Raw genomic sequence first — 26,670 nt, 5'->3', positions numbered from 1 at the left:
GTGGGTGACTACAGTGTGTCTGGGTAGGTTCAACAATGGCAACAAATGTGCTGCTCTGGTGGCGGACATGGAAGATGGGGGTGGCAGGTCTATATATGTGAGGGGGCCAAGAGTATACAGGAAATTGCTCTACCCTCCTCTCAATTTTGCTGTGAACATAAATTGCTCTGAAAAGGGGCACCTGGGTGGCTCAGTCAGTTAAATTTGCCTTGGGCTCAGGTCATGATCTCAGGGTCCTAGGACTGAGACCCCAGTGGGGAAGGGCTCTCTGCCTACTGGGCAGTCTGCTTCTCCTTCTCTCTGCTCATGGTCTCTCTTGCTATCTCTGTCGCTGTCTCTCTCCAATAAGTAAGTAAAATCTTAAAAAAAAAAAAAAAAAGGGGGGGAAATTGCCCTAAAAAAATAAAGTGTTACGGGGTAGGGGGAGGGGGAGAAAAGAAAAAACAAACAAAGAAAAAACAAAAAAGAATCACCTAGCTCTACGAGAAGCAAAGAACAGATAAGATGAAGACAGGAAAAAACATGGAGGCTGTCGAATCAGAATTCCAGAAGGTGATAATTGAAAAATTAAGAGAGTGTAACTTTCAAATGAACAGAGAAGAAATAAAGAGGTGCTGTTGTTAAAATGCTGATTTTAACTCAACCTCCCTGCTCACTTCATAATCCGAGGTATATTACTTAACTATCCTAAACCATAGGGGTGCATGGGTGGCTCAGTGGTTAAATCCTCTGCCTTCGGCTCAGGTCATAATCTCAGGGTCCTGGGATCCAGCCCTGCATTGGGCTCTCTTCTTGGCAGGGAGCCTGCTTCCTCCTCTCTCTCTGCCTGACTCTCTGCCTGCTTGTGATCTCTGCATGTCAAATAAATAAATAAAATCTTTTTTTTAAAAAAAACTATCCTAAACCATGGTTTTCTCATTTGTAAAATGGGGCAATAATGCCGACCTCAGAGGTGGTATGGCCATTAGGTGAAATCCGAGTACAGCAGTTGGCACAGAACCCAATAAATGACACCTGTTGGCAATTAAAAAATAATTTTACCTACGAAGCAGACAGTAAGTTAGTAGCAAATTAAGAATGAGATGAAAATGAAATAAGCATCCCTGGATAATGGTTTGATTTCAAAATCTCTGGAAGGCAGAGGCAGGATTCAACCCTTCTTCATTTGTTAATTCTGCAAAAGAGCCTTCGGAGAGGATCCAATTTTTGTCTGTATCCCTGCTGTTCCTTCTTCAAATACCAATCCTTCTCCAGGACATTCTCCAAATCCTTCCAAATTTGCAAGTGGGTGTGAGAGAAAACTATTCTAATGCTTTTATTCCTCGCCTCAAGTTCTACTTTATAAAATTATTAAACAAAGAGGATAAAGAGAGATAAGAAAACCACATACTTACTTTTCATTAATTTTCCTGATAATTCCTTCAGTGGTGAAGAGGGACTATTTCTACTGGCTACTAGAAGTCTAGAGGAGGATTCTTGGATTTCCATGGAAACTGGATTCGTTCCTGTTCTGGCCATTTCAAGATGGAGAGAATGGGCACTGTCACATTCCCGGGAAAGCAGCAAGTGATTCTGAATGTTGCTAGTTCTATTGTTCAGGTCAATTCCTTCAGATTGAGTCATAAGCAATTGAGCTGAGCTTGAATCCTCCAATCTCTTGTCAAGAGACTCAGTTACAAAAGATGTTGCGGTTTCATGCTTCTTAGATGGAGAGACAGGCTCAGCCAATGCACTCTGCTTCACGGTGTTGAGACTGTGTGCTCTTATTCGGGACCAAGTTGTAGAGTGAAAACTTTCAGCTTCTAACCAAAATTTAACCAAATGCTCCATTCGCCGAAGTTCCATGAATTGAATAAAATAAGGGAGAACAACAGTGTCATGCAGGACTTGTTCAAGAGTCTTTGAAAGACTTGATTTGGTCTCTTGAGTCTGGTAGTCCAGACAAGATCTGCCTGAAAGAAGCAAAAGATTAGCAGTTCAGTAACAAATAATTTAAGATTAATAGATTAGTCAGCCACAGTCAGCTTAGTGGTACCAGAATTCTTTTTTTTTTTTTTTAATTTTTTATTTTTTATAAACATATATTTTTATCCCCAGGGGTACAGGTCTGTGAATCACCAGGTTTACACACTTCACAGCACTCACCCAAGCACATACCCCCCCCAATGTCCATAATCCCACCCCCTTCTCCCAAACCCCCTCCCCCCAGCAACCCTCAGTTTGTTTTGTGAGATTAAGAGTCACTTATGGTTTGTCTCCCTCCCAATCCCATCTTGTTTCCTTGATTCTTCTCGTGGTACCAGAATTCTTAAATAAAAGTTTACTTCCCGGGTGCCTGGGTGGCTCAGTGGGTTAAAGCCTCTGCCTTCAGCTCAGGTCATGATCGCAGGGTCCTGGGATCGAACCCGCATTGGGCTCTCTGCTCAGCACGAAGCCTGCTTCCTCCTCTCTCTGCCTGCCTCTCTGCCTACTTGTGATCTCTCTCTGTCAAATAAATAAAATCTTTAAAAAAAAAAAGTTTACTTCCCTAGCAATTTAATGAATAAAGAACTAGAAATACTGTCACTGTGACTGCTAAACAGGCAAAGAAACAAGTGTTCAAACTTAATTCAACTATTAAAAAGCTCTTTAATTCAATTATTCTTATCTGACTTTTAATGGCAGTTTAGACCATGGAAATTCTTTTTTTTTTTTTTTTTAATTTATTTATTTGACAGAGAGAAATCACAAGTAGGCAGAGAGTCAGGCAGAGAGAGAGAGAGAAGCAGGCTCCCGCTGAGCAAAGAGCCCGATGCGGGGCTCGATCCCAGGACACCGAGATCATGACCTGAGCCGAAGGCAGCGGCTTAATCCACTGAGCCACCCAGGCGCCCCTAGACCATGGAAATTCTTGGGGAAAAAAAAATCTTACGATACTAGTACCAAAGAAAGGTGGCCAATAAAAATATGAAAATATATTCCATCTAATTAAAAATGCCAGAAAAGCACATTAATATAACATTTTTGTCTGTCAAACTGGAAGATGTTTTTTCAAAAAATAACAATAAAAACCAACAAAGGCAGAGCAGAACAGGCAACAACAGGCAACTGTCACCCACTAATGATGAAAATAAAAAATAACAAAACTTCTTTGGAAGAGCATTCAGTAACAGAGGCAAAGCTTTAAAAATCTGCATGATTGGGCGCCTAGGTGGCTCAGTGGGTTAAGCTGCTGCCTTCGGCTCAGGTCATGATCTCAGGGTCCTAGGATTGAGTCCCCCATCGGGCTCTCTGCTCAGCAGGGAGCCTGCTTCCTTCTCTCTCTCTCTCTGCCTGCCTCTCCATCTACTTGTGATTTCTCTCTGTCAAATAAATAAACAAAATCTTAAAAAAAAAAAAAAAATCTGCATGATTTCACAATCCAGTAACACCACCTCTAGGAACTTTTCCTAAGGAAAAATTGTCCATGTGTGCATGGCCAGAAAAATGTTACCAACGCTCAGTGTTTGTTACAACAGAATAAAGAGTAGCTCTGGGATTTTTATCTTGAGAAATAAAACTAAACTTACCAAAATTTAATAAAAATAAGTTCATTGTATATGTAACTAAATTTAGGTTATGATTATAACCACAAACTATTAGAATAAACAAAAACAATTTTTTTTTTAACATTTAAAGCATTTGACATTTTGAGGTTCAGCTTCATAAAATTAGCAGGGTTTCATCAATTTTTCAAAATGGCTTTTCTTAATCCTTTGATATTCAAATTATTTTCTTTTGAAACACTTCATGTGTCATCCTTGCAGGCTCTTTTTTTTTTCAAGAAAGGGAGCGAGTGAGCAAGCACAGCCCAACCCAACACAGGCTCTAATCTCATGACCCTACCTGAGCTGAAATCAAGAGTTGGGTGCTTAACCAACTGTGCCACCCAGGCGCCTCCTGGGTGTCTCATGTTCAAGGTTAACCAGTACATCTCTGTCAAACTCCCTTTCTTGAACTTCACAAAATTCTGATCCTTTGCAAGATTTACTAATTTTTAAATTAAAATTTTAATTCCGAGATAATGGTAAGTTCAAATACAACAGTAAGACACAATACAGGGAGATCCCATGTACCCTTTACCGGGGTTCCCCAAGGTAACATCTTACAGTACCATATTACAGTATCACATCAAGGTATTGATGTTACTACGACCACCAATCTTACTCAGATCTCCCCATTTCACCTGTACACACCTGTGGACTTCATTCTATGCAAGGGAATCCATGCAACTTTATCCTGGGTAACTGCCAAGTTACTGAACAGTTCCAATGCCACATGGATGCCTCATGTGGCCTTTTGTAACCGCCTCCTCCGTTCCTTGGCCCTGGCAAACACTACTCTATCCTTCATTTCTCTAATTTTGTCATTTCAAGAATATTATACAAATGGAATCATACTGCGCATAACCTTTTGGGACTGGCTTTTGACGCTCAGCATAATTCCCTTGGGACTCACCCAAGTTGTGAGGTAAATCAATAGTGTGTTCTTCTTCATTGCTGAGCAATATTCTGTGGTGTGCACGTGCCAGTGTGTCTAACCACTCACTCGATGCTGCAAGACAGCCGGTTTTCGGCTTTTAAGCTACTATGGACATTGGGGTACAGGCTTTTGTGGGAATGTAAGTTTCCACTTCTCTAGGATAAAAACTGAAGAGTGCAACTGCAGGGTCATATGACATCTGCACGTTCTGCTCTACAAGAAACACCAAACTATTTTCCAGAGTGCCTGTACCATTTCACATCCCCCCCCCCAGCAACACAGGTGTGATCCAGTAAAACTTACAATTTTACTTTGTGATCAATACAAATGCTATTTGCAGTGTACTGCTGAGTGTGGCCCACAGACACTCTAACATCTTTGAAGATATACAACTGTTAAGCAAAGAGGTCAAAAGACGGGCTAATTTTATTAGACATCAATTTATTCACTTTTCTTTCAATTTATGATACCATGACACACAATTTTTATAAAGTGCAGAACTGTGGATAACGAAAATTCGATCTCCTTCATATCTTTTTTGGGGGCAGAGGGGAAGAAGTTATTTTAACATAGTAGGGATCCTATTACACTCACTGTTATGTGACCTGCTTTTTTGCACTTTAACCTTAGATATTTCTCTAGGTCATCTTCAGACTTGTAAACGGCTCCCTAATATTCCAGATGCGGGTACACCACAATGTATCTACTTCTCCATCGCCAGACATGTACATGTTGTTCCTCATTTTTTGCTTTCACCAATAACACTGCAATAAAAGCTTTATACATACTTGCATCTACATCTTTTGGCATATATGTGACTACCTCTGAGGGCTAGATCTTCTATTTTACATTCTGATAACTACTTCCACACTGCCTTCCAAAAAAATCTTGATCAATCTACACTTCCACTAAATAGGACTGGCTATTTCTCTTCATCTCCGTTACCATTCAAATTGTCAAACTTTAAACATTTGCTGATGTGTTAGGGAGAACATTAACTCATTACTTAAATTTGCAATTTCCTGAGTATGAGTGAAATGAGGCATCTTGTTCATATAATTAGTGGTTAAATGTATTTCTTCTTCTGGAAATGGCCCATTTTTTTTTTTAACTGAGAATGCTTTATATTTTTTGCTTATGGGAACGTAATAGAGTATCATTTGTTATACTTGTAGCTTTTATTTACTTTTAAAATTTTATTTATTTTTTTATAACATTTTATTTATTCATTTGACAGTGACAGAGATAGCGAGAAAGGAAACCTAAGCAGGGGAAGTAGGAGAGGAAGAAGCTGGCTTCCCGCCGAGCAGGGAGCCTAATGCGAGGCTCGATCCCAGGACCCCCGGATCATGACCCGAGCCGAAGGCAGACACTTAATGACTGAGCCCCCAGGTGCCTCAAATTTTATTTTAAGAAGGGTCCATGCCCAATGTGGGGATCAAACTCACAGCCCACAGATCAAGAAACACATGCTCTTATCTTAAATACATTTTTCCAAAGCACATTCCCATTATACAGTTCTAGTATCCTCCAGCAAGTTTCCCATAACACACTCAATCCTTCCTACTAGAAGTTAACAAAAAGTGAGTCACTTACCCAGGTCGCCAAAATGAGCAGCCTCCATGTGGCTTGGCTGCTTCTTAAGTGTTGCTGTCCTGCTACTTGAAAAGGAGTCCATGTTGGCAGAAATGGCATTGATTGCAACATGACTTGGTCCTGCTGCCTCCAGCAAGGCATGATTTTTAGTGCTTTTTTGTGGGGAATGTACAGATATTGAAGCTATAATTTGGGGGGGAAAAAGGTTAAAAATTAAACATAATTTGATAGCCTAAAAATGTCTCATAAAGGACTTTAAGAGAACTTTAAAAATTAAATTTTGTAACACCTCCCTTAAGCATACACGCTCAACAAAAAATACTTACGGGAAAGGGAATCAAGCAGCAGAAAACTGGAAAGCAATGTCCTATTATTATTTATAACTCTCAAAATACTGTGCCAAAAACGGAACTTAAAACAAGAGATGTTTCTTTGAGAACTTCTACTGATGACAGAAAGTACCAAAGCCAGAAAACATTCTGATATATGGACCTTTTCAATTCCTTAATCCTTTTTGTCCAAGGAACAAAACTAAAACTTGTGAAATGGGGTAAAAATGAGAAAAACATTCTTCAGAATACTTATTTTATTTTATTTTTTTGTCAGAAGAAGAGAGAGAGGGAGTGCACAAGCCGGGGGAAACAGCAGGCTGAGGGAGAAACAGGCTCCCTGCTGAGTAGGAAGCCCAAGGTGGGACTCGATCCCAGGCCCTGGGATCATGACCTGAACTGAAGGCAGATGCTTAAGCCACCCAGGCATCCCCTTATTTTCCTTTTTAATTGGGTAACACAATTTCTCTAATGAAAAACATTTATGATCAAGGTTCAAGCTGCTTAGAGATAAAGCACACTTAAAAAATTCACAAAATACATTTTCCTTAGTAGTCTGAAGAAATGGCCTATTGATGTCAGAATAAAGAAATTACCCATTTGATAATAGGAAATAAGCAACTCAGTATTACAATACTGTCAAAGTAGTCCTGTGACCTTGTTGCTACAGCTGAATCAGCATTCTACCTCTCCTATTTATTCCATACAAATATTAAAGACTCTTATTAAAGATTTTTAAAAAGTGTTGGCCTAGCACATTGCTATAGCAAGGACAGAAGGGACACCTGGGTGGTACAGTCGGCTAAGCGTCTGCCTTCTGCTCAGGTCATGATCCCAGAGTCCTGGGACGCAGTTCCAGAGCTCCTGCTCTGTGGGGAACCTGCTTCTCCCTCTGCCTGCTACTCTCCCTGCTTGTGCTCTCTAACAAATAAGTAAAATCTTAAAAAAGAAATTTAAAAAAATGCCCACCGTGTCGGAAATGGTTTCCTTCCCTGACTCCTCCTCCTGAGGCTCTCTGCTCTTTTATTCTTTCTGCTAGAAACATTTACTCTCAAACCTTTTAATTATTACTAGAGCCAACTTTTCTGAAAAGATTATTTAAACCTGTAAGTACTCCTCTTTTTCCCACAAATAAACTTGAGACCCTGACACATCTTTTAAAATAAATAAAACCAGATAAAATAGGTACCTAAAATCTAAACAGATATCTAAAGGAGATTTTTAAAAAGAGTTATTAGGGGACGCCCAGGTGGCTCAGTCATTAAGCATCTGCCTTTGGCCCAGGCCATGATTCCAGCATCCTGAGATTGAGCCCCACTTTGGGCTCCCTGCTCGGTGGGGAGACTCCTTCTCCCTCTCACACCGCCATCCTGCCCCTGCTTGTGTTCCCTCTCTCACTATGTCTCTCTCTGTCAAATAAATAAATAAATACATTAAAAAACAAAACAAAATAGTTATTAGTAACTCTGGTTGACTCAAGGGGAACATCTCACTCACACTCTGGACCTCTCTGCAGCAGCTCGTAGGGTACACTTCTATGGAACTGGAGCCCCAGGGGGTAAGCGCTAACCTGCATCTGACACCTGGCCTTTGATTTGGGCTTGGGGCCTATTAATTCCTTACCGCTAGCTATTCTCACTTTGACTTTACCATATCAAGACCAATTTGTCCAAATACCAAACTCACCGTATCTTCTTCCAAACTAATGCTCCTATTCAATTTCCCTATCTCTGTTCAACCTGCCAGTCTCCAAAGCTCAGAATCATGGGGCCATTCTTTTTCACTCTACACGTTTACCTAAGATTGGTTGATTTTTTCTTAAAGATATTAGACATCTACTTACATGTTTATTATCAACACCACACCCTTAATACAGGCTTTTCTGTATTACAGCAAAAGGACTTCTTTGGTTTCCATCTGATAGAACTCTTCCAGACTTACCTTTCATAAATACCGTATATAAAGCATCAACATCCTACTCAAAGCCTACAGGCTCCCTATTTTCTCTGTCTAAACTCTCTGTTCTGGTCTCTAAGGTCCTTACAACTGGGTATCAATCTTCTGTGAAAATATCCCCTTACTTGTCTGAAGGTCCCTTTGCCCAATATATACTCAAAGAAGAGGCTGGGCCGTTAGGGAAAAGAGAAAGAACTGCCTCTTTCACTCAAATCCTTATTATTCAACTTTTATATAGATTAAGTCCCATTTCTACAAAACCTTCCCCACACTTCAAAAACCATTTGCTGATCTCAAATTCCTCTGAACTCCTCACAATACTTCATCTAACTAAGCCATCATGTTCAGGATCTCTTCTGTACAACAAGAGCTACCAGAGTAGTACCTCCTACATACCAGACCTTGTACTGGGGGCTTGATACACATTTTTTGGAGGGTATATTACTTCATTTTATCTCTCACACCAATTTTGCAAGACCAGTATTTTCCTCAAATTTTTAAAAAGATTTTATTTATTTGAACAGAGATCACAAGTAGGCAGAGAGGCAGGCAGAGAGAGAGAGAGAGAGAAGGAAACAGGCTCCCTGCTGATCAGAGAGCCCGATAAGGGGCTCAATCCCAGGACCCTGAGATCATGACCTGAGCCAAAGGCAGAGGCTTTAACCCAGGCACCCCTATGTTCCTCATTTTTGAGATGCAGAAAGACAAAAGTTAAATACTTGATACATGTCAATGAGATAGTAGTTGTTTCAACAGGCAGAACTTGAGCTTTGGTCTGCCAGACTCTAGAAAAATCAGCCTTTTACCTTTGGTTGGAAACTCAGACTCTAGAATTATTATGTGGATAAAATAATTTATGTAAATGTCTCCAAGTACCTCCCACCCACCATGCCAAAATTGAACATATAATTTCCCAACTTGGTTCTCCACCAGTCACACAGTTAGGCAAGCCAGAAAAGTAGGTGTTAATCTGAAACCTTCCTATCCCTTACACCTCCTATTTAATCAATAACAAAGTTCTATCCATTTTTGCTCTGAACTGATCACTCCATCTCTCTCTATTTTCATCACTGTAGATCCAGCCCATGCCATCTGTGGACTCACTTGATGAATGTTCCTCTCCCCTATCAATCTGTAAGTTCAGTGAGTACAGGAGCCAAGTCTTTTTTTTTGCCTAGCCTCAGTTTTTGGCTAATGCCTAGAACAGAACAGGTGTTCAAGAAATGGTTGTTATTAGTATGTTGGTGTATTTGCTACTATTCCACATCTAAGCTCTAATCATACTGCAAACTTCTTGAGGGCCTGTTTCCTATGAAAGGAAGATTCTGTAAGATTCTGTTCTGTAAGATTCTAAGGTAAGCCAGTGAATGCTAAGCACAAATTATGTACTGTCACAGGGTAGGAACATGGAATTTTTTTAGCCAGGTACAGTTTCAGAAGTTAGGCAGGCCAACCCTCTCACTCCACAAATAAAGAATCCGAGGAAGGTTACAGGTCTTCCCAAGGTCACACTGTTAGTAGCAGTTTAGAGTAGAAGACCTGAGAAATCTAAAGTGCCTGAGACATCAAACCCCTTCCTTCTACATTCAGATCTCATCTTTACACATGCTGCTTGCTAAGGGCTTGAAGTCTTTATCAAAATCAATCAAATTCTGCTTAAGGAAAGCAGTATGAACCAACATGGTTCTTAAACACCTGGCTTAAAATTAATAGAAGTAAGCAGAAAATAAGACTGTAAAGTACCCTAGCTCTTCCCTAATATTACAAATCTCTTAAGTTATAATTAGTCACTCTCCAGCAAACTGAGCATAAATGGTTAATACTCAATGCTAGTAGCCACATAAGATACAAACATCTGAAAAAAGGTCTAAGTAGCGGGCACCTGGGTGGCTCAGTGGGTTAATGCCTCTGCCTTCGACTCAGGTCAAAGTAGCAATCTATAGATCTCATGTAAATAGATTTTATTTATGAAATTTACATGTAATGGCTATATAAACAATTTCCATTCCAATCTTTGTAATTAATATAATAAAATCAGTCAAAACTATAGTAGAGATTACAACCTAAAGAAGCATGCTCTAGCCTATAAACATAGACAATATACTGATTACAATAAAGTACTCTGGATAAATTTAAGTTAATACCATTCATCCAAAGTAACAGAGAAGTAAAAACTGTAATGATCCATACTTCCAGGTAAACAACAGAAAGCCAAGCCTTGTAAGTGGAAGTTCTTTACTCCAGAGCTGTCAGCTGAGTTCAGAGTATTTTTCACTTTGGGTTTTTTTGTTTTTGTGTTTTGTTTTTTTAAGATTTTATTTATTTGACAGAGATCACTAGTAGGCCGGGGGTGGGGGGAGCGGGGAGCAAGCTCCCTGCCAAGCAGAGAACCTGATGTGGGGCTCAATCCTAGGACCCTGGGATCATGACCTGAGCCAAAGGCAGAGGCTTTACCCCACTGAGCCACCCAGGAGGCACTTTTTGTTTTGTTTTTAAAGATTTATTTATGGGGCACCTGGGTGGCTCAGTCAGTTAAGCCTCTGCCTTCAGCTCAGGTCATGATCCCAGGGTCCTAAGATCGATCCCTGCATCTGTTTCCTTTCTTGGCAGGGAGTCTGCTTCCCCTCCTCTGCCTCTCCTCCCATTTGTGCTCTGTCTCTCAAATAAAATTTAAAAAAATAAAAAAGATGTATTTATTTATTTTAGAGAGAGAGTGAGCACAGTGGGGAGGGGCAGATGGAGAAAGAGTCTGCAGCAGACTCCACACTGAGCCGGGAACCCAACACAGAGCTTGACCTCACGACCCTGAGCCAAAACCAAGAGCCAGACACTCAACCCATGCAGGTACCCCTCGCTTTTTGCTTTTTTAAAAAATAAAGTCAACTACAAACCATAAGAGACGCTCAACTACAGGAAAGAAACTGAGGGTTGCTGGAGCGGAGGTATGGGGGATGGGGTAACTGGGTGATAGACATTAAGGAGGACACCTGATCTAATCCTGAGCACTGGGTGCTATATGCAACAGATGAATCACTAAACTAACTCTGACACTAACAATACACTCAATGTTAATTCACTGATTTTAAGTTAAAAAAATAATAAAATCAACTCATTAATTCTAGTGAACAATCAAACATATGATTAATAGAGGGCATTGGTTTACTATATCACTAGGACAGCCAACAAGTGCTTAGCAAAAGCCTATCATATATGCAAGGTGCTGAAGAATATACAGGTCGAACAAGGAAATAAGTCACAATCATAAATAATTACAAAAGAAGGCAGAGATGATTAATGGCAAAAGAGGGGGGGAAGATAACAGGTTTAAATAGCCTGTAAATGCAAAGCACATCACTTTTTTAACACAATGGAACGCCACTGAACTCACCTTTAATTGACTTGACATCTGAGGTTTTCTCTTGTTCTTTGCCTTTCACTGGAAGATAAAAAAGCATCATGAGCAACTTCTACAGTCAAAAAGATCCCATCTGTACAATGTAAAAATTAGACAAGCTTTGTTCTAACAGATGAATATTCACAGCTGTACAACAATGGAATAACACCTTGGAGGGGGACAGGGCGAGACAGTTGTCAGGGGAAAGGAAGTGACCCTTGAACATCGTTTGGTCAAGAGCATTGAGCGTGCTAATGGAGAGACAATGTCAGAATACCTGGGTTCAAATCTAGCTTGCAACTTATTACAAAGCCCTCTGACCATGGACCAGTTACTTTACTTCTCTGGGTCTCAATTTCCTTGATTTATAACTTTAGAACAGTAATAACAACATCTACCTTAGAGGGTTATGAGTGAAAAAAAAATTAAAAAGAGCCCAGAAGAGTACGAGGTACAAGGTTAATTTAGGATGTTAACTAATATTATTAAAATGTGCCACTAAATGCGTCTTCAAGAAAAAGAGTTCTTTGTGTATCATATCTTACTTTTTGTGTATTCCTCTCATAGCAGCAAATAAAAACATTCTAAATTTATAATCTAAATATCTAATACTCAAGGCTTAACAACTTCTCTTAAAGTGCTACACAGTCTCTTCTCCGTTATACAAAACAGTAGAAATTCTACTGCAAATATGCTAACAATGTAATATCCAAGAAAGGAAGGTACATGGCAGCTTAAGCAAAGCGTGAACTCCTACAGGATCTGACATAAGACTATTTTTAACTGTCCTTACTTTTCTTGTATTTTTTTTCCAACATTAAATTTTCTTTAACCCCACCATGAAAAGCCTATCAAAATAAAAAATCCCAACATGTGCTCTTAAACAGTCAACACTGAAAGGCTAGTAGCAGGAAATAACAAGCTCTCAAAGTATCGGATAAATTAATCCATCAACAAGTATGTGAGTGCCTCATATGTGCTAGACATTGTCCTGGCTCAGGAAGGAACAGTCCTGTCTTCAAGAAGTCTACATACAAGAATGTGGAGACAAACACGAACAAAAATTATCATTTCAGGTACTGATCACTGCTATTGGAAAGAAAAAAATAATAAGGTAATGTAGTAGAAGCAACTGGGTTGCATCTGCAAACTGACTGCTTCTCCTACTTGAAACATGAACTTGTCTGGACTTCCAAGGCACTCGACTCCCTGGTTTCCAGCCGCTCCTTCTCAGTTTACTGCCTGGTCAACTTCTCTTCTACCTACTGAGAGTTTCTCAGAGAAAGTTGGGCACCTTTTCTTTTCACTACGTACACATGTATACTTCCTGGCTGAACTTACCCATTCTGAAGGTTTTCAATACCACAGACAAGCTATGAATCCTGAATTTCTATTTCTAGTCTAAAATCTTCCTGACCTTAAAATTCATTTTGTTAACCATCTACCCATCCTCTTCCAGAATTACACTCGTCCAAAATGGAACATACCATCTCTTCCCAAGCCTGGTTTACTTCACTTTTCATTTTTCTCATGAATGACACTCCCACCCCAGTTTCTCAGGCCAAAAATCTTGGAGTCATTCTTAACATGTCTCTCCTTTACTTCCCACACCCAACACACTTCTAAGACCAACTGATTTTAACCACTAAAACATACCTCCACATTTCCACTTTTGTCACCTTCAATACATTCTCATCAATCAGATCTCGTCAATACTTGAAACAGAAAAGTACACACACAATCCAACAATAACCACATTATTAGTGTTTTGCCTTACTTCCCTTTTCCCCCTAAATATTATATAAAGGGTCCTCTGACTCACTACCTGATCCCACTACTCTTCCCTTCCCAGAGATAAATACTGCCCTAAATTGGATGTGTTTTCTACCATTTATGTTTTTAGACTATTGCTACCTGAGTGTAAAACACGCAGTTATTCTATAGATCTTTAAAAATGACATGAATAGTATTCTTCTACATATATCTGAAACTTGTATTCATCCCATAATTTGACTTGTCTATACTGATGCATTCATGTAGCTCTAGTTCTTCATTTTAGCTGAATTTCTAAAATACACCTTTATTTATTCATTTTAGTACATGTCTTCCTATGTAGTCTATATGTAAGAATTTCTCTAGGAGGGGTGCCTGGGTAGCTCAGATAGTTGAGCATCTGCCTTCAGCTCAGGTCATGATCTCCAGGTCCTGGGATCGAGCCCCACATCAGACTCCCAGCTCAGCCATGAGTCTGCCTCTCCTTCTCCCTCTGCCCCTCTCCCTGCTTGTGCTCTCTCTCTCAAATAAATAAATATAATCTTAAAAAAAAAAAAAAAAAAAACTTCTCTCGGATAAAACACTGTAAGTGGAATTAAGAGGTAACCAGTGATGGGCAGTTTTAATGAAAGTGGCCATTTAATTAATATTTTTCAAATGGTATTTGATGGTATTTTTAATTCATTTCCTTGAGTTCCTCTGAGGAAATATCCTTTTGTATTTATTGGGTATTTAGGTATCTTCTTTTATGGGCTGGCTATTCAATTCCTTTGTCCTTTACTTATTTGCAGAAATTCCACTCATATTCTGGATGTTAATCCTTGGTGTTGCAAATACCTTATGTGCATTTTATTGTATGGAAGCTTTAAATTTTAACGTAGCCAAATTTACATTATGTGGATTGTATTTTCCTATGTCTTAAAGATATACTTTCCTAGCCCAGGATCAGATTTTTTTTTTCCCTCTGTATTTTCTTCCATATGATTTCAAATTTTGCTTTTTAAAATTCTGGGCTCTTATCTACTTGTATTTATTTGTTTGTCAGATATTGGGAAACTACAGCTCATGGGCCAAATCAAGCCCACCTTCAGTTTTTTATAAATAAAGTTTTAGTTTAACACAGCCATGTCCATTTGTTAACATATAATCTACGGCTACAAGGACACCATCTTGTCTTGTACAGAAAATTAACTGACCCCTGATGTATATGATATGACATAGAAAAATCCTAATTATTTTTCTGCCAGAGGGACAGCAAACATCACTTACTGATTAGTCCAACCTTTCTCAACTAAACAGGAACTCTTTATATACCAAGTTCTCATACATACATGGGTTTGTTCCTGGGCATTTAATTTCAGTCTTAATTACTTAACCATATAATCAGCCTTTGACAGGGCCAAGTCCTCTACCTTATTCTCTTACAAAACTACCAGCTCTATTAATTATAGGGTCAACTTGTCCTGATCCTAAAACCCCCATAGGAATTTTTAAAGTAGCACTGACTGAATGATTAATCTGGGGGAGAGTTCACATCTTTCTGGGATTGAGTCTTTCTATCCATGAACATAGTATACCTCTCCATTTATCTAGGTCTTCTTTCATATCAAATTAGGTTTTGTAAACTCTATAATGATTTTAGTTTTGTTTTTACTGGCATATAGTGGTAAAACTGAGTTTTAAATAATCCCATATAAACACATATATTTTTAAAACCCAGCTGAACTCTTTTAACTTTTATGAGTTCTAAAAGTACGAGTGTAGATCTTCTTCAGTTTTTTTATATATGCAATTATGTTATCTGGGACTAACGATTCCTTTGTCTCCTTTCCATTCCAAAACTTAAAATTTCCCTTTTTGTTTTGTGCTATTGTGAAGACTGTATTAGCTTTCTTTTTGTCTAATATCCCTGATATATTTTCCCATCCTTTTACTTTTAACCTTCTTATGATCCTTTTTATACTAGATGGCATATAGGAGGAATCTAGTCTTTTCACTGGGACAGCCCATTTCTGTTTATTGTGATTACTGCTCTAGATGTTTGAAGAAGATCATTCTTCAAACTGTGTAAATTTGTTGATTTCTCCTGGTAATTCTGTATATTTTGCTTTATGTATTTTGAGACTGATATTAGGTGCAAAGCAGTTCAGAGATTTATCTTCCTACTACCGTTTTCATTTTATCATAATGCAGTCACCTTTTTATCCCTGATAATGTTTTGTTGTTTCAAGTATGTCATCTGCCACATAGCTTTCTTCTGGTAGACATCTGTCTGCTATATCCTTCCATCCAGTTATTTTCAATTTCTCTATGTCCTTATGTCTTAGTTGTGTTCCCAGTAGTTTTTTGCTGGATTTTGGTTTATTATCCAGCCTAACTTTTTGTCTTTTAGCCATACAGTCTTTTAGTGGAATTAAGCCTATTTACATTTATTGTGACTACTGATTTAGGTTTATTTCAACTACATTATTCTATATTGCTAACTATACCTTTTCTTGTTTCTTTATTTCCTTGTATTATGAAATATCCAAAACAAAGACAATACTAGAATTTAATCTGAGTAATACTCAGGTTTATCAAATCTTAAGATTATGCTACATTTGCTTCTAAAAATTTTTCAAAAGAAGACATGCATGTGAAAATTAATTCTCTCCCTGATTGGATTCCCCCTTTTCCCCAGGGAAATAATTTCATAAAATAGATTATTGTCTCCACCTACAGTTTTACTCTTTAACATATTTCTGTATCTGTAAACAACATATAGCATTGATCGAAGGTTTTTAAACTTTATATAAGCGGTCCTACCAACTGCCATTCCCAACGGCAGCATAACCTAACCAAATCTTGGTAGAGTCAAGCTTTAATCCCATCCTTCAGGAGTTCTCAAGAACTTTACTCCCTCAAGAAACACCTCTCTCTTCTGTATCATTTTCTCCCTCTCTACCAGATCATTTCTATCGCCATACAAACATGTTCTAGCACCTTTTATCTTAAAAAAAGAAAAAAAATCCCTTAACCCAAGAGCCCCTTTTAGTTCCTTTTCACTGCAGTTTCTTGAAAAGGGTGTTTTTACTCTTGCTACTTTCCACACTTCACCTTCTCCCTCCAACCCACTCCACTGATACTGATACCTCTCTCAAAAGTCATCAATTACTTCCACATTATCAAACTAAGTAGTTATTTCATCTTGATCCTGCAAGTGACATTCAACACAACACACCCTTCTTTTTTAAACACTATCTTCTCTTAGCTTCCATGATATCACACTCCTTTATAACTGGTTTTTTTTTTTTAAGGTATATCTTTTTCCACACATTTACCTTTTTTTTTTTTTAAAGATTTTATTTATTTATTTGACAGAGATCACAAGTAGGCACAGAGGCAGGCAGAGAGAGAGGAGGAAGCAGGCTCCCCGCTGAGCAGAGAGCATGATGCAGGGCTCGATCCCAAGACCCTGGGATCATGACCTGAGCCGAAGGCAGAGGCTTTAACCCACTGAGCCACCCAGGTGCCTCTGGTATTTTATTTTTGATTCCCCTTTGCCAATGGCTCATGTTCCTCTATTAAACTTTTTTAAAAAGCTTTTTTTAAAGATTTATTCTTTTGAGAGAGAGAGACACAGACAGACAGACAGAGTACAAGCAGGGGGAGAAGAGGGAGAAGCAGACCTCTGTAGAACCAGAAGAGACATGGGGCTCAATCCCTGGACCTGGAGATCACGATCTGAGCTAAAGGCAGCTAAAGGCCAACCATCTGAGCCATCCAGGTGCCCCTCAATTTAACTTCTAAAAGCTGGCTTAACTCCAGAACTTTCACCAAGGCTCTGTTCTTGTGTACAGTATGGCAGGAAATGCTACTTGGCCACAGAACTCATTTTCCTCTTTCTAGCAAGAGGACTGTAGCCTATTAGCTAGCTACTAGCTGGCTAGTTACTCTACATTTCCCAGAAGCTTTTGCAGTTATCTATGACCATATGACTAACTTCTCACCAACAGAATATGAATAGAAATAATTTTGTGCCACTTTCCTGCCAAAGCTTCTCTTTCCTCCTTACCATGGATCAGGGGACTGAGGACAGACAGAAGGGGCTGTGACCCAGCTTTGACAACAGACCATACCCCAAGGGAAAGAGGTGTAACAATATGGGAGGAAAGATCCCTGAATGACTGTGAAGCAAAGCCACCCAATAAACTTGGACTGTTAAATTCAAGAGAGTAATAAAAAAAAAAAAAATCTATCTTTTTTGAACCATTACACTTCAGTGTATCTTTGTTATAATAGCCTTAGCCTTTCAACATAACTAATCCTCACATTTTATGTATTCTCTAGGCGATCTCATTTAGTCCCATGTCATTAATCATCAGTTATGCAAAATGTTTTTTTTTTTTTTTAAGATTTTATTTATGTATTTAACACAGAAAGAGAGCACACAAGCAGGGGGAGTGGCAGGAAGAGGAAGAGGGAGAACCAGGCTCCCTGCTGAGGAAGGAGCGTAATGCAGGGGCTCGATCTCAAGATCCTGGGATCATGACCGGAGCTGAAGGCAGTGGCTTATCCGACTGGGCCACCCAGGTACCCCTGCAAAATATTTCTAAAGCCAGAACCGTATCTCAAGTTCTGACCTCTTCCTAGAACTATAGATTCATACATCCCACTGCTTCCTTGACGTATCCACATGGATGTCTGTTACACAAAGTCATAATTGCCAAAAACAGTTCTTAATTCTTCCTGCCCCATGCTGTAAGCCCAAAACTTTCCCAGTTTTTCTTCACTCCAATCACTTGTTCAAGTTATGCTATTTCTGTCTCCAATGCATAACCTATACCCCCTAAGTTCCAGCCTTCTTCAGGTTCCTTAAACGCACCCAGCGATTGCTGCCTTCAGACATTTGTACTTCTAGTTCTCTCTGGTTAGAATGCAGTTCCTTTGATCTTTTGTGAGGCTGGCTCTCTCCCTTCACTCAGATCTCAAACTAAATACCATCTTCTCAGACAAGCCTTCCTTTATTATCTGAACAAATACTGCTGTCCTGTGATCTACTCCCACATCAGTTTAAATTCCCTGATCAGCACTTTTTACTAGCAGATATTTTTTGTTTTTATTCATTTATTCAACAAATATTTACCAAATTCCTAACTATGCCCAGGAACTGACCTACACATGGGGATACAGCTGTGAACAAAATCAGCTTCCATCTTAATAAAATACATAGAAAAGTAGAGGGTGATAAATGCTGTGGAGAAAGTAGGTAAGACAGGAGTGCAAGGGTTGGGGACTGCAATGTTAAAAGTAGGATGGACAGACAAAGCCTCACCAAGATGTCAAGGAGATGAGAGAATAAAATAGTGGGTACCTGTGGGAAGAGGTTTCCAGGCAGAGGGGAAAAAAAAATAAGTGCAAAGGCCCTGAGGCAGGAATGTATTTGACAACAAAGAGGCCAATATAAAAAGAACAGTGAAAAGGAAACAGAAAACAGGAAAAGGAGAGCAGGAGATGAACACAGAGAAGAAATGAGAACAAGATTAAAGGGGGCCGTGTACAGGAAGCTACTGGAGAAATTTGAAGAGATAGGGGTCAAGGTTGGAAGAAGGGAAACCAAACTGAAGCCTACAGCAAAATAACTCTGCTTTCCCTATTTCCTTTTTGCCTTTGAAGATTTTATTTATTTGAGAGAGCAGGCGAGTGAGCAAGCAAGTGCTGGCAGGGGATGGGGGATGGGGAGGTGGGGGTGGGAAGCAGAAAGAAAGGGACAGAGAGAATCCCAAGTAGGCTCTCTGCTCAGCTAGGGACTCAACACAGGCCTCCATCTCACGACCCTGAGATCATGATGTGAGCCAAAATCAAGAGTCAGACGCTCAGCCAACTGAGCCACCCAGGCACCCGTTTTCTCTACTTTCATAAACCAGCTTCCTCTTAACATTTAAGCTGAGATTTGAGTGACATCCTCTCAGAGGACTTAACTGTCCAATCTACAGGGATGACCACCTAGACCAGGGAGTTAATAGTCAGGGATGGTGAGAAGATGCTGAATTTGGTTATGTTCTGGGGTAGACTTAGCAGATTTGCTTACGTAGATACAGGAGAGAAAGAAAGGTTCAAGAAGGTACTGAAGTTTTAGACTGAGCAAGTAAAAGAAAGGAAATGCAATTTACTGAGGTGACAAAAAATCTGGAGTTAAATTTTGGTACAGTAACTCAAAGAGCCATCTGACAGCCTATTATTTCTATCAACAGATATACTGTATCTATTAGGTAGAGGTATAAAGTGGACCAACAGTTGGATATACCATTCCTAACTCGGGAGAGAATTCAAGCTGGAGATGTAAATTCAGGAGTCGTCTGCATATAGGTGGTATTTAAAAATGGTATTTAAAGACTGGATGGAATCCCTAAACAGAAGCATCTAGCTTCTACTCTTGCCACTTCAGCCTGCAAAAAGCAACTACAATGATCTTTTTATAACATAATATCAAATCACTCCTCTTTAAAAATTCTAAGGGGCGCCTGAGTAGCTCAGTGGGTTAAGTGTCTGACTCTGGATTTCAGCTCAGGTCACCATCTCAGGGTCATGAGATCCAGCCCCGAAGTAGCGCCACACTGAGCATGTAGCCTACTTAAGATTCTCTCCCTCTCCTCTACCCCTCTGGTGCTCTCTCTCTTTCAAAAATAAGAATAATAATAAACTGAAATAATGTCTCTGCATTTGAAAGAAAACCAAACTATGGCCTACAAAGCTCTGAATCTTGTTTACCTCTCCAAGCCCAAATCACAGTGGCCTTCCTTCCTTTCTTGAAGGACACCAAACTCTTTCTTGACTCACAACCTTTGAACATGCTCTTCCCTAGCCTCTCGTACCTCCTACTGAGTCCTTGGCTCTAAGTTCCAAGGTCACCTGCTGAGGCCCCTCTCTAACATCAAACCAAAATGTGCTTCTCCTCTCACCTCATCTCTGTCATGTTATCAATTTGTAAATACACACAGGTATTAAAAGAGAAATGTATTGTCTGTCTGCCCCAGCAGACAATAAGGTCCATAGGTGCAGGGACATTTTCTTGTTCAGTGCTTAATAATGAGGGCCTAACACAGTGCCTGCCAAGCAACAGACATTCAAAAGTATTTGTCGGACAGAGACAACAGTCTATTATGTAACATGCAATCTGCCTCATTATACACAAAATGCTTTCTTTCCCCCTTAAAAAAAAAAAAAACCACTTCAACACTGTCAAACAAATTACAGCAATAAACTACACCAAGGTACATTATCAACAAAGCTTCCTTGTACCATTTTACAGGTTTCCTTCATTCAGCAGAGCTTTCATTCATTCCTCACAGTACCATTCACTCACCATGACATCAGTTACTAAAACTCTGCACGTACTTAAAAAGAATTCTTGAATTCATATCTGAATGGGGCCTTTAGGAACCACCTAATTCTTGGTTGAGAGAGGAGAAAAAAGTGGGTTAACACTTTTTTTATCCCAGGTGACAGTCAGTAGCAGAACAGTCATGTGAACTCAAGCCTCTGATAAGGTTTAGTGTTTTGGTTTTTTTTTTTTTTTTTTTTTTTCCTCTAATACCTTTTCTCTTAAATAACAAAACTTAAAGAACCACTATCACCCAAAAAGACCTACACTTGTTCATTCTGGATATATACTTTAAATGCAACACAACAACTTTATCCAGGATCAAAACTAAACTGCCTCTACTTAAAAACTGGGCAGCTATTAAAATTGAAAATCAGAAATTTCGTTTACAAAGTGAGCGTTCCAACAGTTAAGTTGACTTGCTAAGTCATCAAAAGAAATAGTCTTCATTAGGGAACTTTCAGCAGTAAGTAATGTTATTTAGGAACTGCAGGATCACCCACCCCACCCCACCCCCAAAAAAGGGGAAACTAGAAAATAGCACCAGTTGAAGAAAAGAGCTTTTTCACATGTTGCTTTTAGATATAAAACCCTCAATATTCTGAAAAGTCAGAGACTTCCGTAACAAGGTACTAAAGGAATTTCCTTTTTCTGGATCCACCGTTTATAGACACACAGCACACAAACGCGAAAACTGGGTTTGCGCAAACAGGCATTAACTTGTACGGGCTCTGGCAAACACTTTTGGACCAGCGAGATAATTCCCCTCTGACCTCGCGCGAGGAGGCCACCTTCTCCCTCCCTGCAGAGTCCGGGAGCAAAGCAAGGCACGCAGGGGGCGTCTGCACGGAGGCCGAGGGCCTCGCCACCACCCGGGAGGAGAGCCCGTGCAGGCCCACCTACCCTACCGCCGCCCCTGAAGCCCGGCCTGGCTCCCAGCCGGAGCCCCCTCTGCTACCTTTCCGCCGGAAGAAGGACATGGCGGGGCCCGGGTCGGGGCGGAGGGCGCGGGGGGACTGTCGCGGGGAGGGCCCGGCTCCCCTCATTCAGCAACCGGCCCGGACTTCCGGGTCCGCAGCGGCCGCCGCACTAGCCTGAAAAGAGACCCTTCTTCCGGGTGTGGGCCCCACCGCCTCCTCGAGAAGACCAGGCAGCTCCTGCCGCCATATTATCAACAAGCCGCCCGCCCGGAGTTCCGGTCCTTCCCCGCGCGAGGCTTCACGGGAGGCCGACCCGCCGGCCCCGCCCCCATCCCCGCCTCCTCTCGTGGGTGCGGGGGCACGCGCCCAGCCCGCCCACGTGATCCTACGCGCGTGCGGCCTGTGCCCTTTCCCAGGTCCGGCGTCGCTGCCAGGGTTGGAGAGATGCGGATCCGGTCCCCGCAAAACTGACCCTCCCGGAGCCGGAGTCTTCACTCCCCGCTACCGCCGGACCCTGGAGTGGATGGCGCGGTGCCTCAGGTCTGGGGGCGTCCGGTCGTGGGCACTCAGAGCGTGCCCTTGTACACAAGGCGACGCCAGCACTGCTGCGCTCCCCCTTAGCCCTCCCGTTTCTCGGTTCCAGTGAGGCTGAAAGGCACGGCCAACTACAGCAGCTTCACCCTGCACCTGCAGCCCGTGCTCGCCCAGGCGAGCAGAGCAAACACACACCCCCAGTCGCGCGGATACCGCGAGGTCACGGTTCCTCGAAGGGGGAAGAGGAGGCATAACCTGTTTTATGCGGCTCCACTGGCTTTCTCAATCACAGTGACCTCGGCAATAAAAAAAGAAGTGGGCTTGTTTTCAGAACCAAATCCCTACGAATGCTTAAGTTTGAAAGGGGCAGTAACATAAAAGCATCACCAGTGATTACAAGGCAGACTTGTGAATTATCCTTCAACCTTCGTTCAAATGCTTTTTCCCCGGTAAACCTGGCCCTCCATCCATCCCTAAAGCAGGGGGGAACCAAGTCAGTGTTCCTCATCACTGGGTGAGTGCGCTGATTGGGAAATAATTGCAGCGTTGTGTGTGCTCCTTTGGGGAAGGAATATAGAAGATAGCACTCAATAAATGTCCACTGAGTGTTTTTTAAATCAGTAAAATCATGTGACGGTTGGGGATACGGGACCAAAAAAAAGTCCAACTTGTCCAAGATTATGGAGTGTCAGTGTTTGAGACTGTAACTAAAACCCGGTGTCTTTTCACCATATAATTAGAGCAACTTAATAGATTTGTTTTGGTCCTGGGCCTGTAAAGTAATCACAGCTGATTCTTGTTGAAAGTTTTCTACGCAATGTGCCAAAGCCTCCAGATTAAGAATAGTCCTTGGGTCTTGGTGTGGGGAAAACTAGGCACGTTAAAGTATCTTGTCCAAGGTCACAAGCTAACTAGAAGTGAATCCTGGATTTCAAACTTAGTTACCTCCAGAGCCTAAGATCAAACCTCTTGCTGCCTGGGTAAAGGGAGTGTGGCCAGGTAGAAGCAAGAGAGACTGGCGGAGGCTCTGGATGCCTGAGTGTATTCTGGACCTGAGTTGGTGTTGAGAATGGATGTCTGTTCATCTCCTGGGGGCCTCTGCAGAGGCCACAGGGGAATTTGGGCAGTGTCCTTCCATGATCAGAGGGCTATTGTAAACCAGCCTGCACTCAGGAGGACCACTCTGCTGTCTTGTGGCCAATAAAACCAAAGGTCTTGCCCTTCAATGAGATTGGCTGAAGACAAGGAAGAGTGTAGCTGATGTGCAGTTGATATAAGGGAATTAAGTGGGATCTAGCAGAAGTGTAAGCAGGGGGCCCTTCTCTCTCTTCCCCCCCATGGAGTCCAGTCTCTTGGCAGCGCCTTCTTGTATTTGTTGACTGGCTAGTTGCCTGGGACTGAAGGGGGAGTGCAAGAAATCCCCTGAATATCATCACTGGACAGGAGCCAGGGGGAGTGCTTTAATCCCTGCAAATCTCAAACCCTTTCTCATTTTCTCTAACTCAGCATAGAATCCATGTAAAAGCAGGACCAGCCCTGCCTTCCACTGTGATTATTGCTCTTGAGTGTCTCGTAGCAGAAATTCTGGAACTGCCTTTACTCCTCCGGGCAACAGAATATGTATTCTCAGGTGGTAATACCTGTCATTCTTTCTTTCTTTCTTTCTTTTTTTTAAGTTTTATTTATTTATTTATTTGACAGAGAGATCACAAGTAAGCAGAGAGGCTGGTGGGGGTGGGGAGGTAAGCAGGCTCCCTGCTGAGCAGAGAGCCCAACATGGGGCTCGATCCTGGAATCATGACCCTAGCTGAAGGCAGAGGCTTTAACGTACTGAGCCACCCAGGCGCCCCTGTCATTATTTCTTAGGTACTCCTGTGCTCTCCATATACTAAGAGCTTTGTCTTTTTTTTCCCTAAAGATTTTATTTATTTATTTGACAGAGACAGCAAGAGAGGGAATATAAGCAGGGGGAGTGGGAAAAGAAGTACGCCTCCCACCAAGCAGGGGACCTGATGCAGGGCTCGATCCCAGGACCCTGGGATCATGACCTGAGCCGAAGGCAGATGCTTAACTGACTGAGCCACCCTGGCACCCCTACTATCACACTCTTATTTCCACAGTCAGTCTGACTCCAAGCTATTTGCTTATACTAGTTGCTCCTGTCTTTCTTTCTACCTGCAGCTCATACCTAATCAGCTGATTCCAGCGTGGGGTGTCTATTTATTGGGAAATAGAAGGCAATGCATGATACCTAGCAGTGCAGACGCCTTCTGAATCATCACCCATTAAAGTGTTTATACGCTTAGGGAAGCGTTAAGTGTACTACTACACTACCATTTAATCTGCAGGAATTTGATGATCCACAGATGAATAAAATTAAAATAAAACAGGAATATAAAAATAAGCGAGAGTATTCCATTTGCCTGAATATGCAGTTGTGGCAAACCGGATATTCTGCATTGCATTTCTAAATTAATTTGTGAAAGCCACTTTAATATACACATAAAACAAAATGAATTTTCACTGGAAGGAATTCCTTTGATGATAGTCCCAATTTTTTAAAGTTAGTTTATTTATTTTTATTCATTTATTTATTTTTGAGAGAGAGATGGAACACATGTGCACAAACTGGGGTGGGGAAGAAGCAGAGGGAGAAACAGACTCCTCACAGATCAGGGAACACTATGCAGGACTTGATCCCACAGCCATGGGATGGTGACCTAACCCAAAGGTAGTTGCTTAACTGACTGATTCACCCACATACCCATTATATTCCTAATTTTAAGGGAATCCTCACAGTCCTTTTTTTTTTTTTTAAGATTTATTTATTAATTTTAGGGAGGACGGGGCAAAGGGAGAGAGGGAGAGTCTCAAGCCGACTCCACGTAAAGCACCAAGCCAGACATAGGGTTTGATCTCACGCACCAGGAGATCCCCACCTGAGCATAACCAGGAGTTAGACACTTGACTGGCTATGCTACCCAGGGGGCCCCCTCATGATCTTTTTATACTAATTGTATCATTTACAACAAATCAATGAGATAAAATCAGCCAGGTAATTATCACAAAGCCAGTGAATAAAAGTAATTTCCTATAACAAACACTTTTTACAAATTGAACAAAAAATTCTATAGCAAACATTCTAACAAATGTGGTTGTCTATATCAAACATTCATAACCTCAAGGAAATTATTCAAATAAATCTTTTGACACTATAGGGGGAAAAAAGCTCCCAGTATCTTATTAGTAAGCAGCCAAAACCAAACTCAAATTTATGACAAGTTTCAGAATGTGTATTGCTGTAACTTACATTTCTCATCAACACTCAAAGGTTAATTCTTAAGCCAGTGTTTCACATTCTCAAAAGCATTTGCATCCATAGCTTTGTAAAATTTATCTCTAAGAAAAATTGTGGCCTCCGAGTTTAGTTTTAATCAAAGCTAAAAGCAATTGGGGCTTAATGTAATTTATTTCTTCTATAGTGTCTAATCAGGCCAGATAAATGGGAGCTTAGTGCACATTTTTCCCATCAAAGGAACCCCAAACAAGTAGGAGATATGACAATAATCTCTTAAAAATGCATAACAAAGACTTCCTTACATACACCCCAGGGGAATATCATCTTTGATCTGCTCTGGAGGTAAGACTATGACACAACTATTCTCAAATATTTCTTCCCAGGTGGTCTACAAGCATGTACTTCCCAGCCTCTAAAACTATAAAAACAGTTTTCACTGGCAATGGGGTTGTGGAAATCCATTGTCCAAGACAGCTGCCCAAGACACACTTCTGTCCCTAAGTCCCCTTGATAAGCCACTAATTGTTAAGCCGGACTAGTTGGCCTTTTCCTTCAGTCTTACGGCTCCTTTGGCAGTCCCCTTGCATATACCTCCCTCTCATAAACCATTTTCTAATAACAGTAAAGCAGGTCATTTGGACTAGCCACCTGCTGTGGAAAACGGAAAAAGAAAAGCTAAAACCAAACTGCAAGCCATTGAGGCAGTAAGAAGCCAATGAAGAATTATCAGATGGAGAGAGAGAAGAGAAACAAAATCCAGTGAATTAAGTCCCCAATTAGGGCCTCTTTTCTGGGAGCATCCCTGTTCAGGGAAAAGAGATGGAGAAGCTAGCTGAGTGAGACTTCTGATAATGTCACAGACATTAGGACAAAACTTGGAGCCCCAGGCTTGCTTTGGATCAGGATTCTGAAAAAGCTACATCAGAAGTAAACCAGCCCTTTACAGGGATTGCAACCCAGCTTCCGGTCCTCTGTACAACTCAGGAAATCCTAACCCCAGCAATACA

At 40.9% G+C, this 26,670-nt stretch overlaps 1 protein-coding gene across 4 annotated transcripts in view; it reads right to left on the bottom strand.

Moving 5' to 3' along the window:
- The window catches only part of AKAP10 (A-kinase anchoring protein 10), an 80,530-nt gene extending 58,385 nt beyond the window's left edge, over nucleotides 1-22,145 (bottom strand). The window contains exons 1-4 of one of the 4 annotated variants that reach the window (XM_082705756.1): nucleotides 21,870-22,145; nucleotides 11,770-11,817; nucleotides 6,097-6,279; nucleotides 1,395-1,952 (exon numbers count right to left, since the gene is read on the bottom strand). In XM_082705756.1, the coding sequence (XP_082561882.1) occupies nucleotides 1,395-1,952; nucleotides 6,097-6,279; nucleotides 11,770-11,817; nucleotides 21,870-21,957 (877 nt within the window). In that variant the 5' untranslated portion in view covers nucleotides 21,958-22,145. The remainder of the gene's footprint in view (nucleotides 1-1,394; nucleotides 1,953-6,096; nucleotides 6,280-11,769; nucleotides 11,818-21,869) is intronic. The other 3 variants (XM_082705755.1, XM_082705757.1, XM_082705758.1) reach the window with 3 other exon arrangements.
- Nucleotides 22,146-26,670: the final 4,525 nt, after the last annotated feature.

This window comes from Mustela nivalis (assembly GCF_964662115.1).
Source record: "Mustela nivalis genome assembly, chromosome: 17".
Lineage (NCBI taxonomy): Eukaryota > Metazoa > Chordata > Mammalia > Carnivora > Mustelidae > Mustela > Mustela nivalis.
Note: the sequence above shows the minus strand (reverse complement) of the source record. Positions and strands in the feature narration are given on the sequence as shown.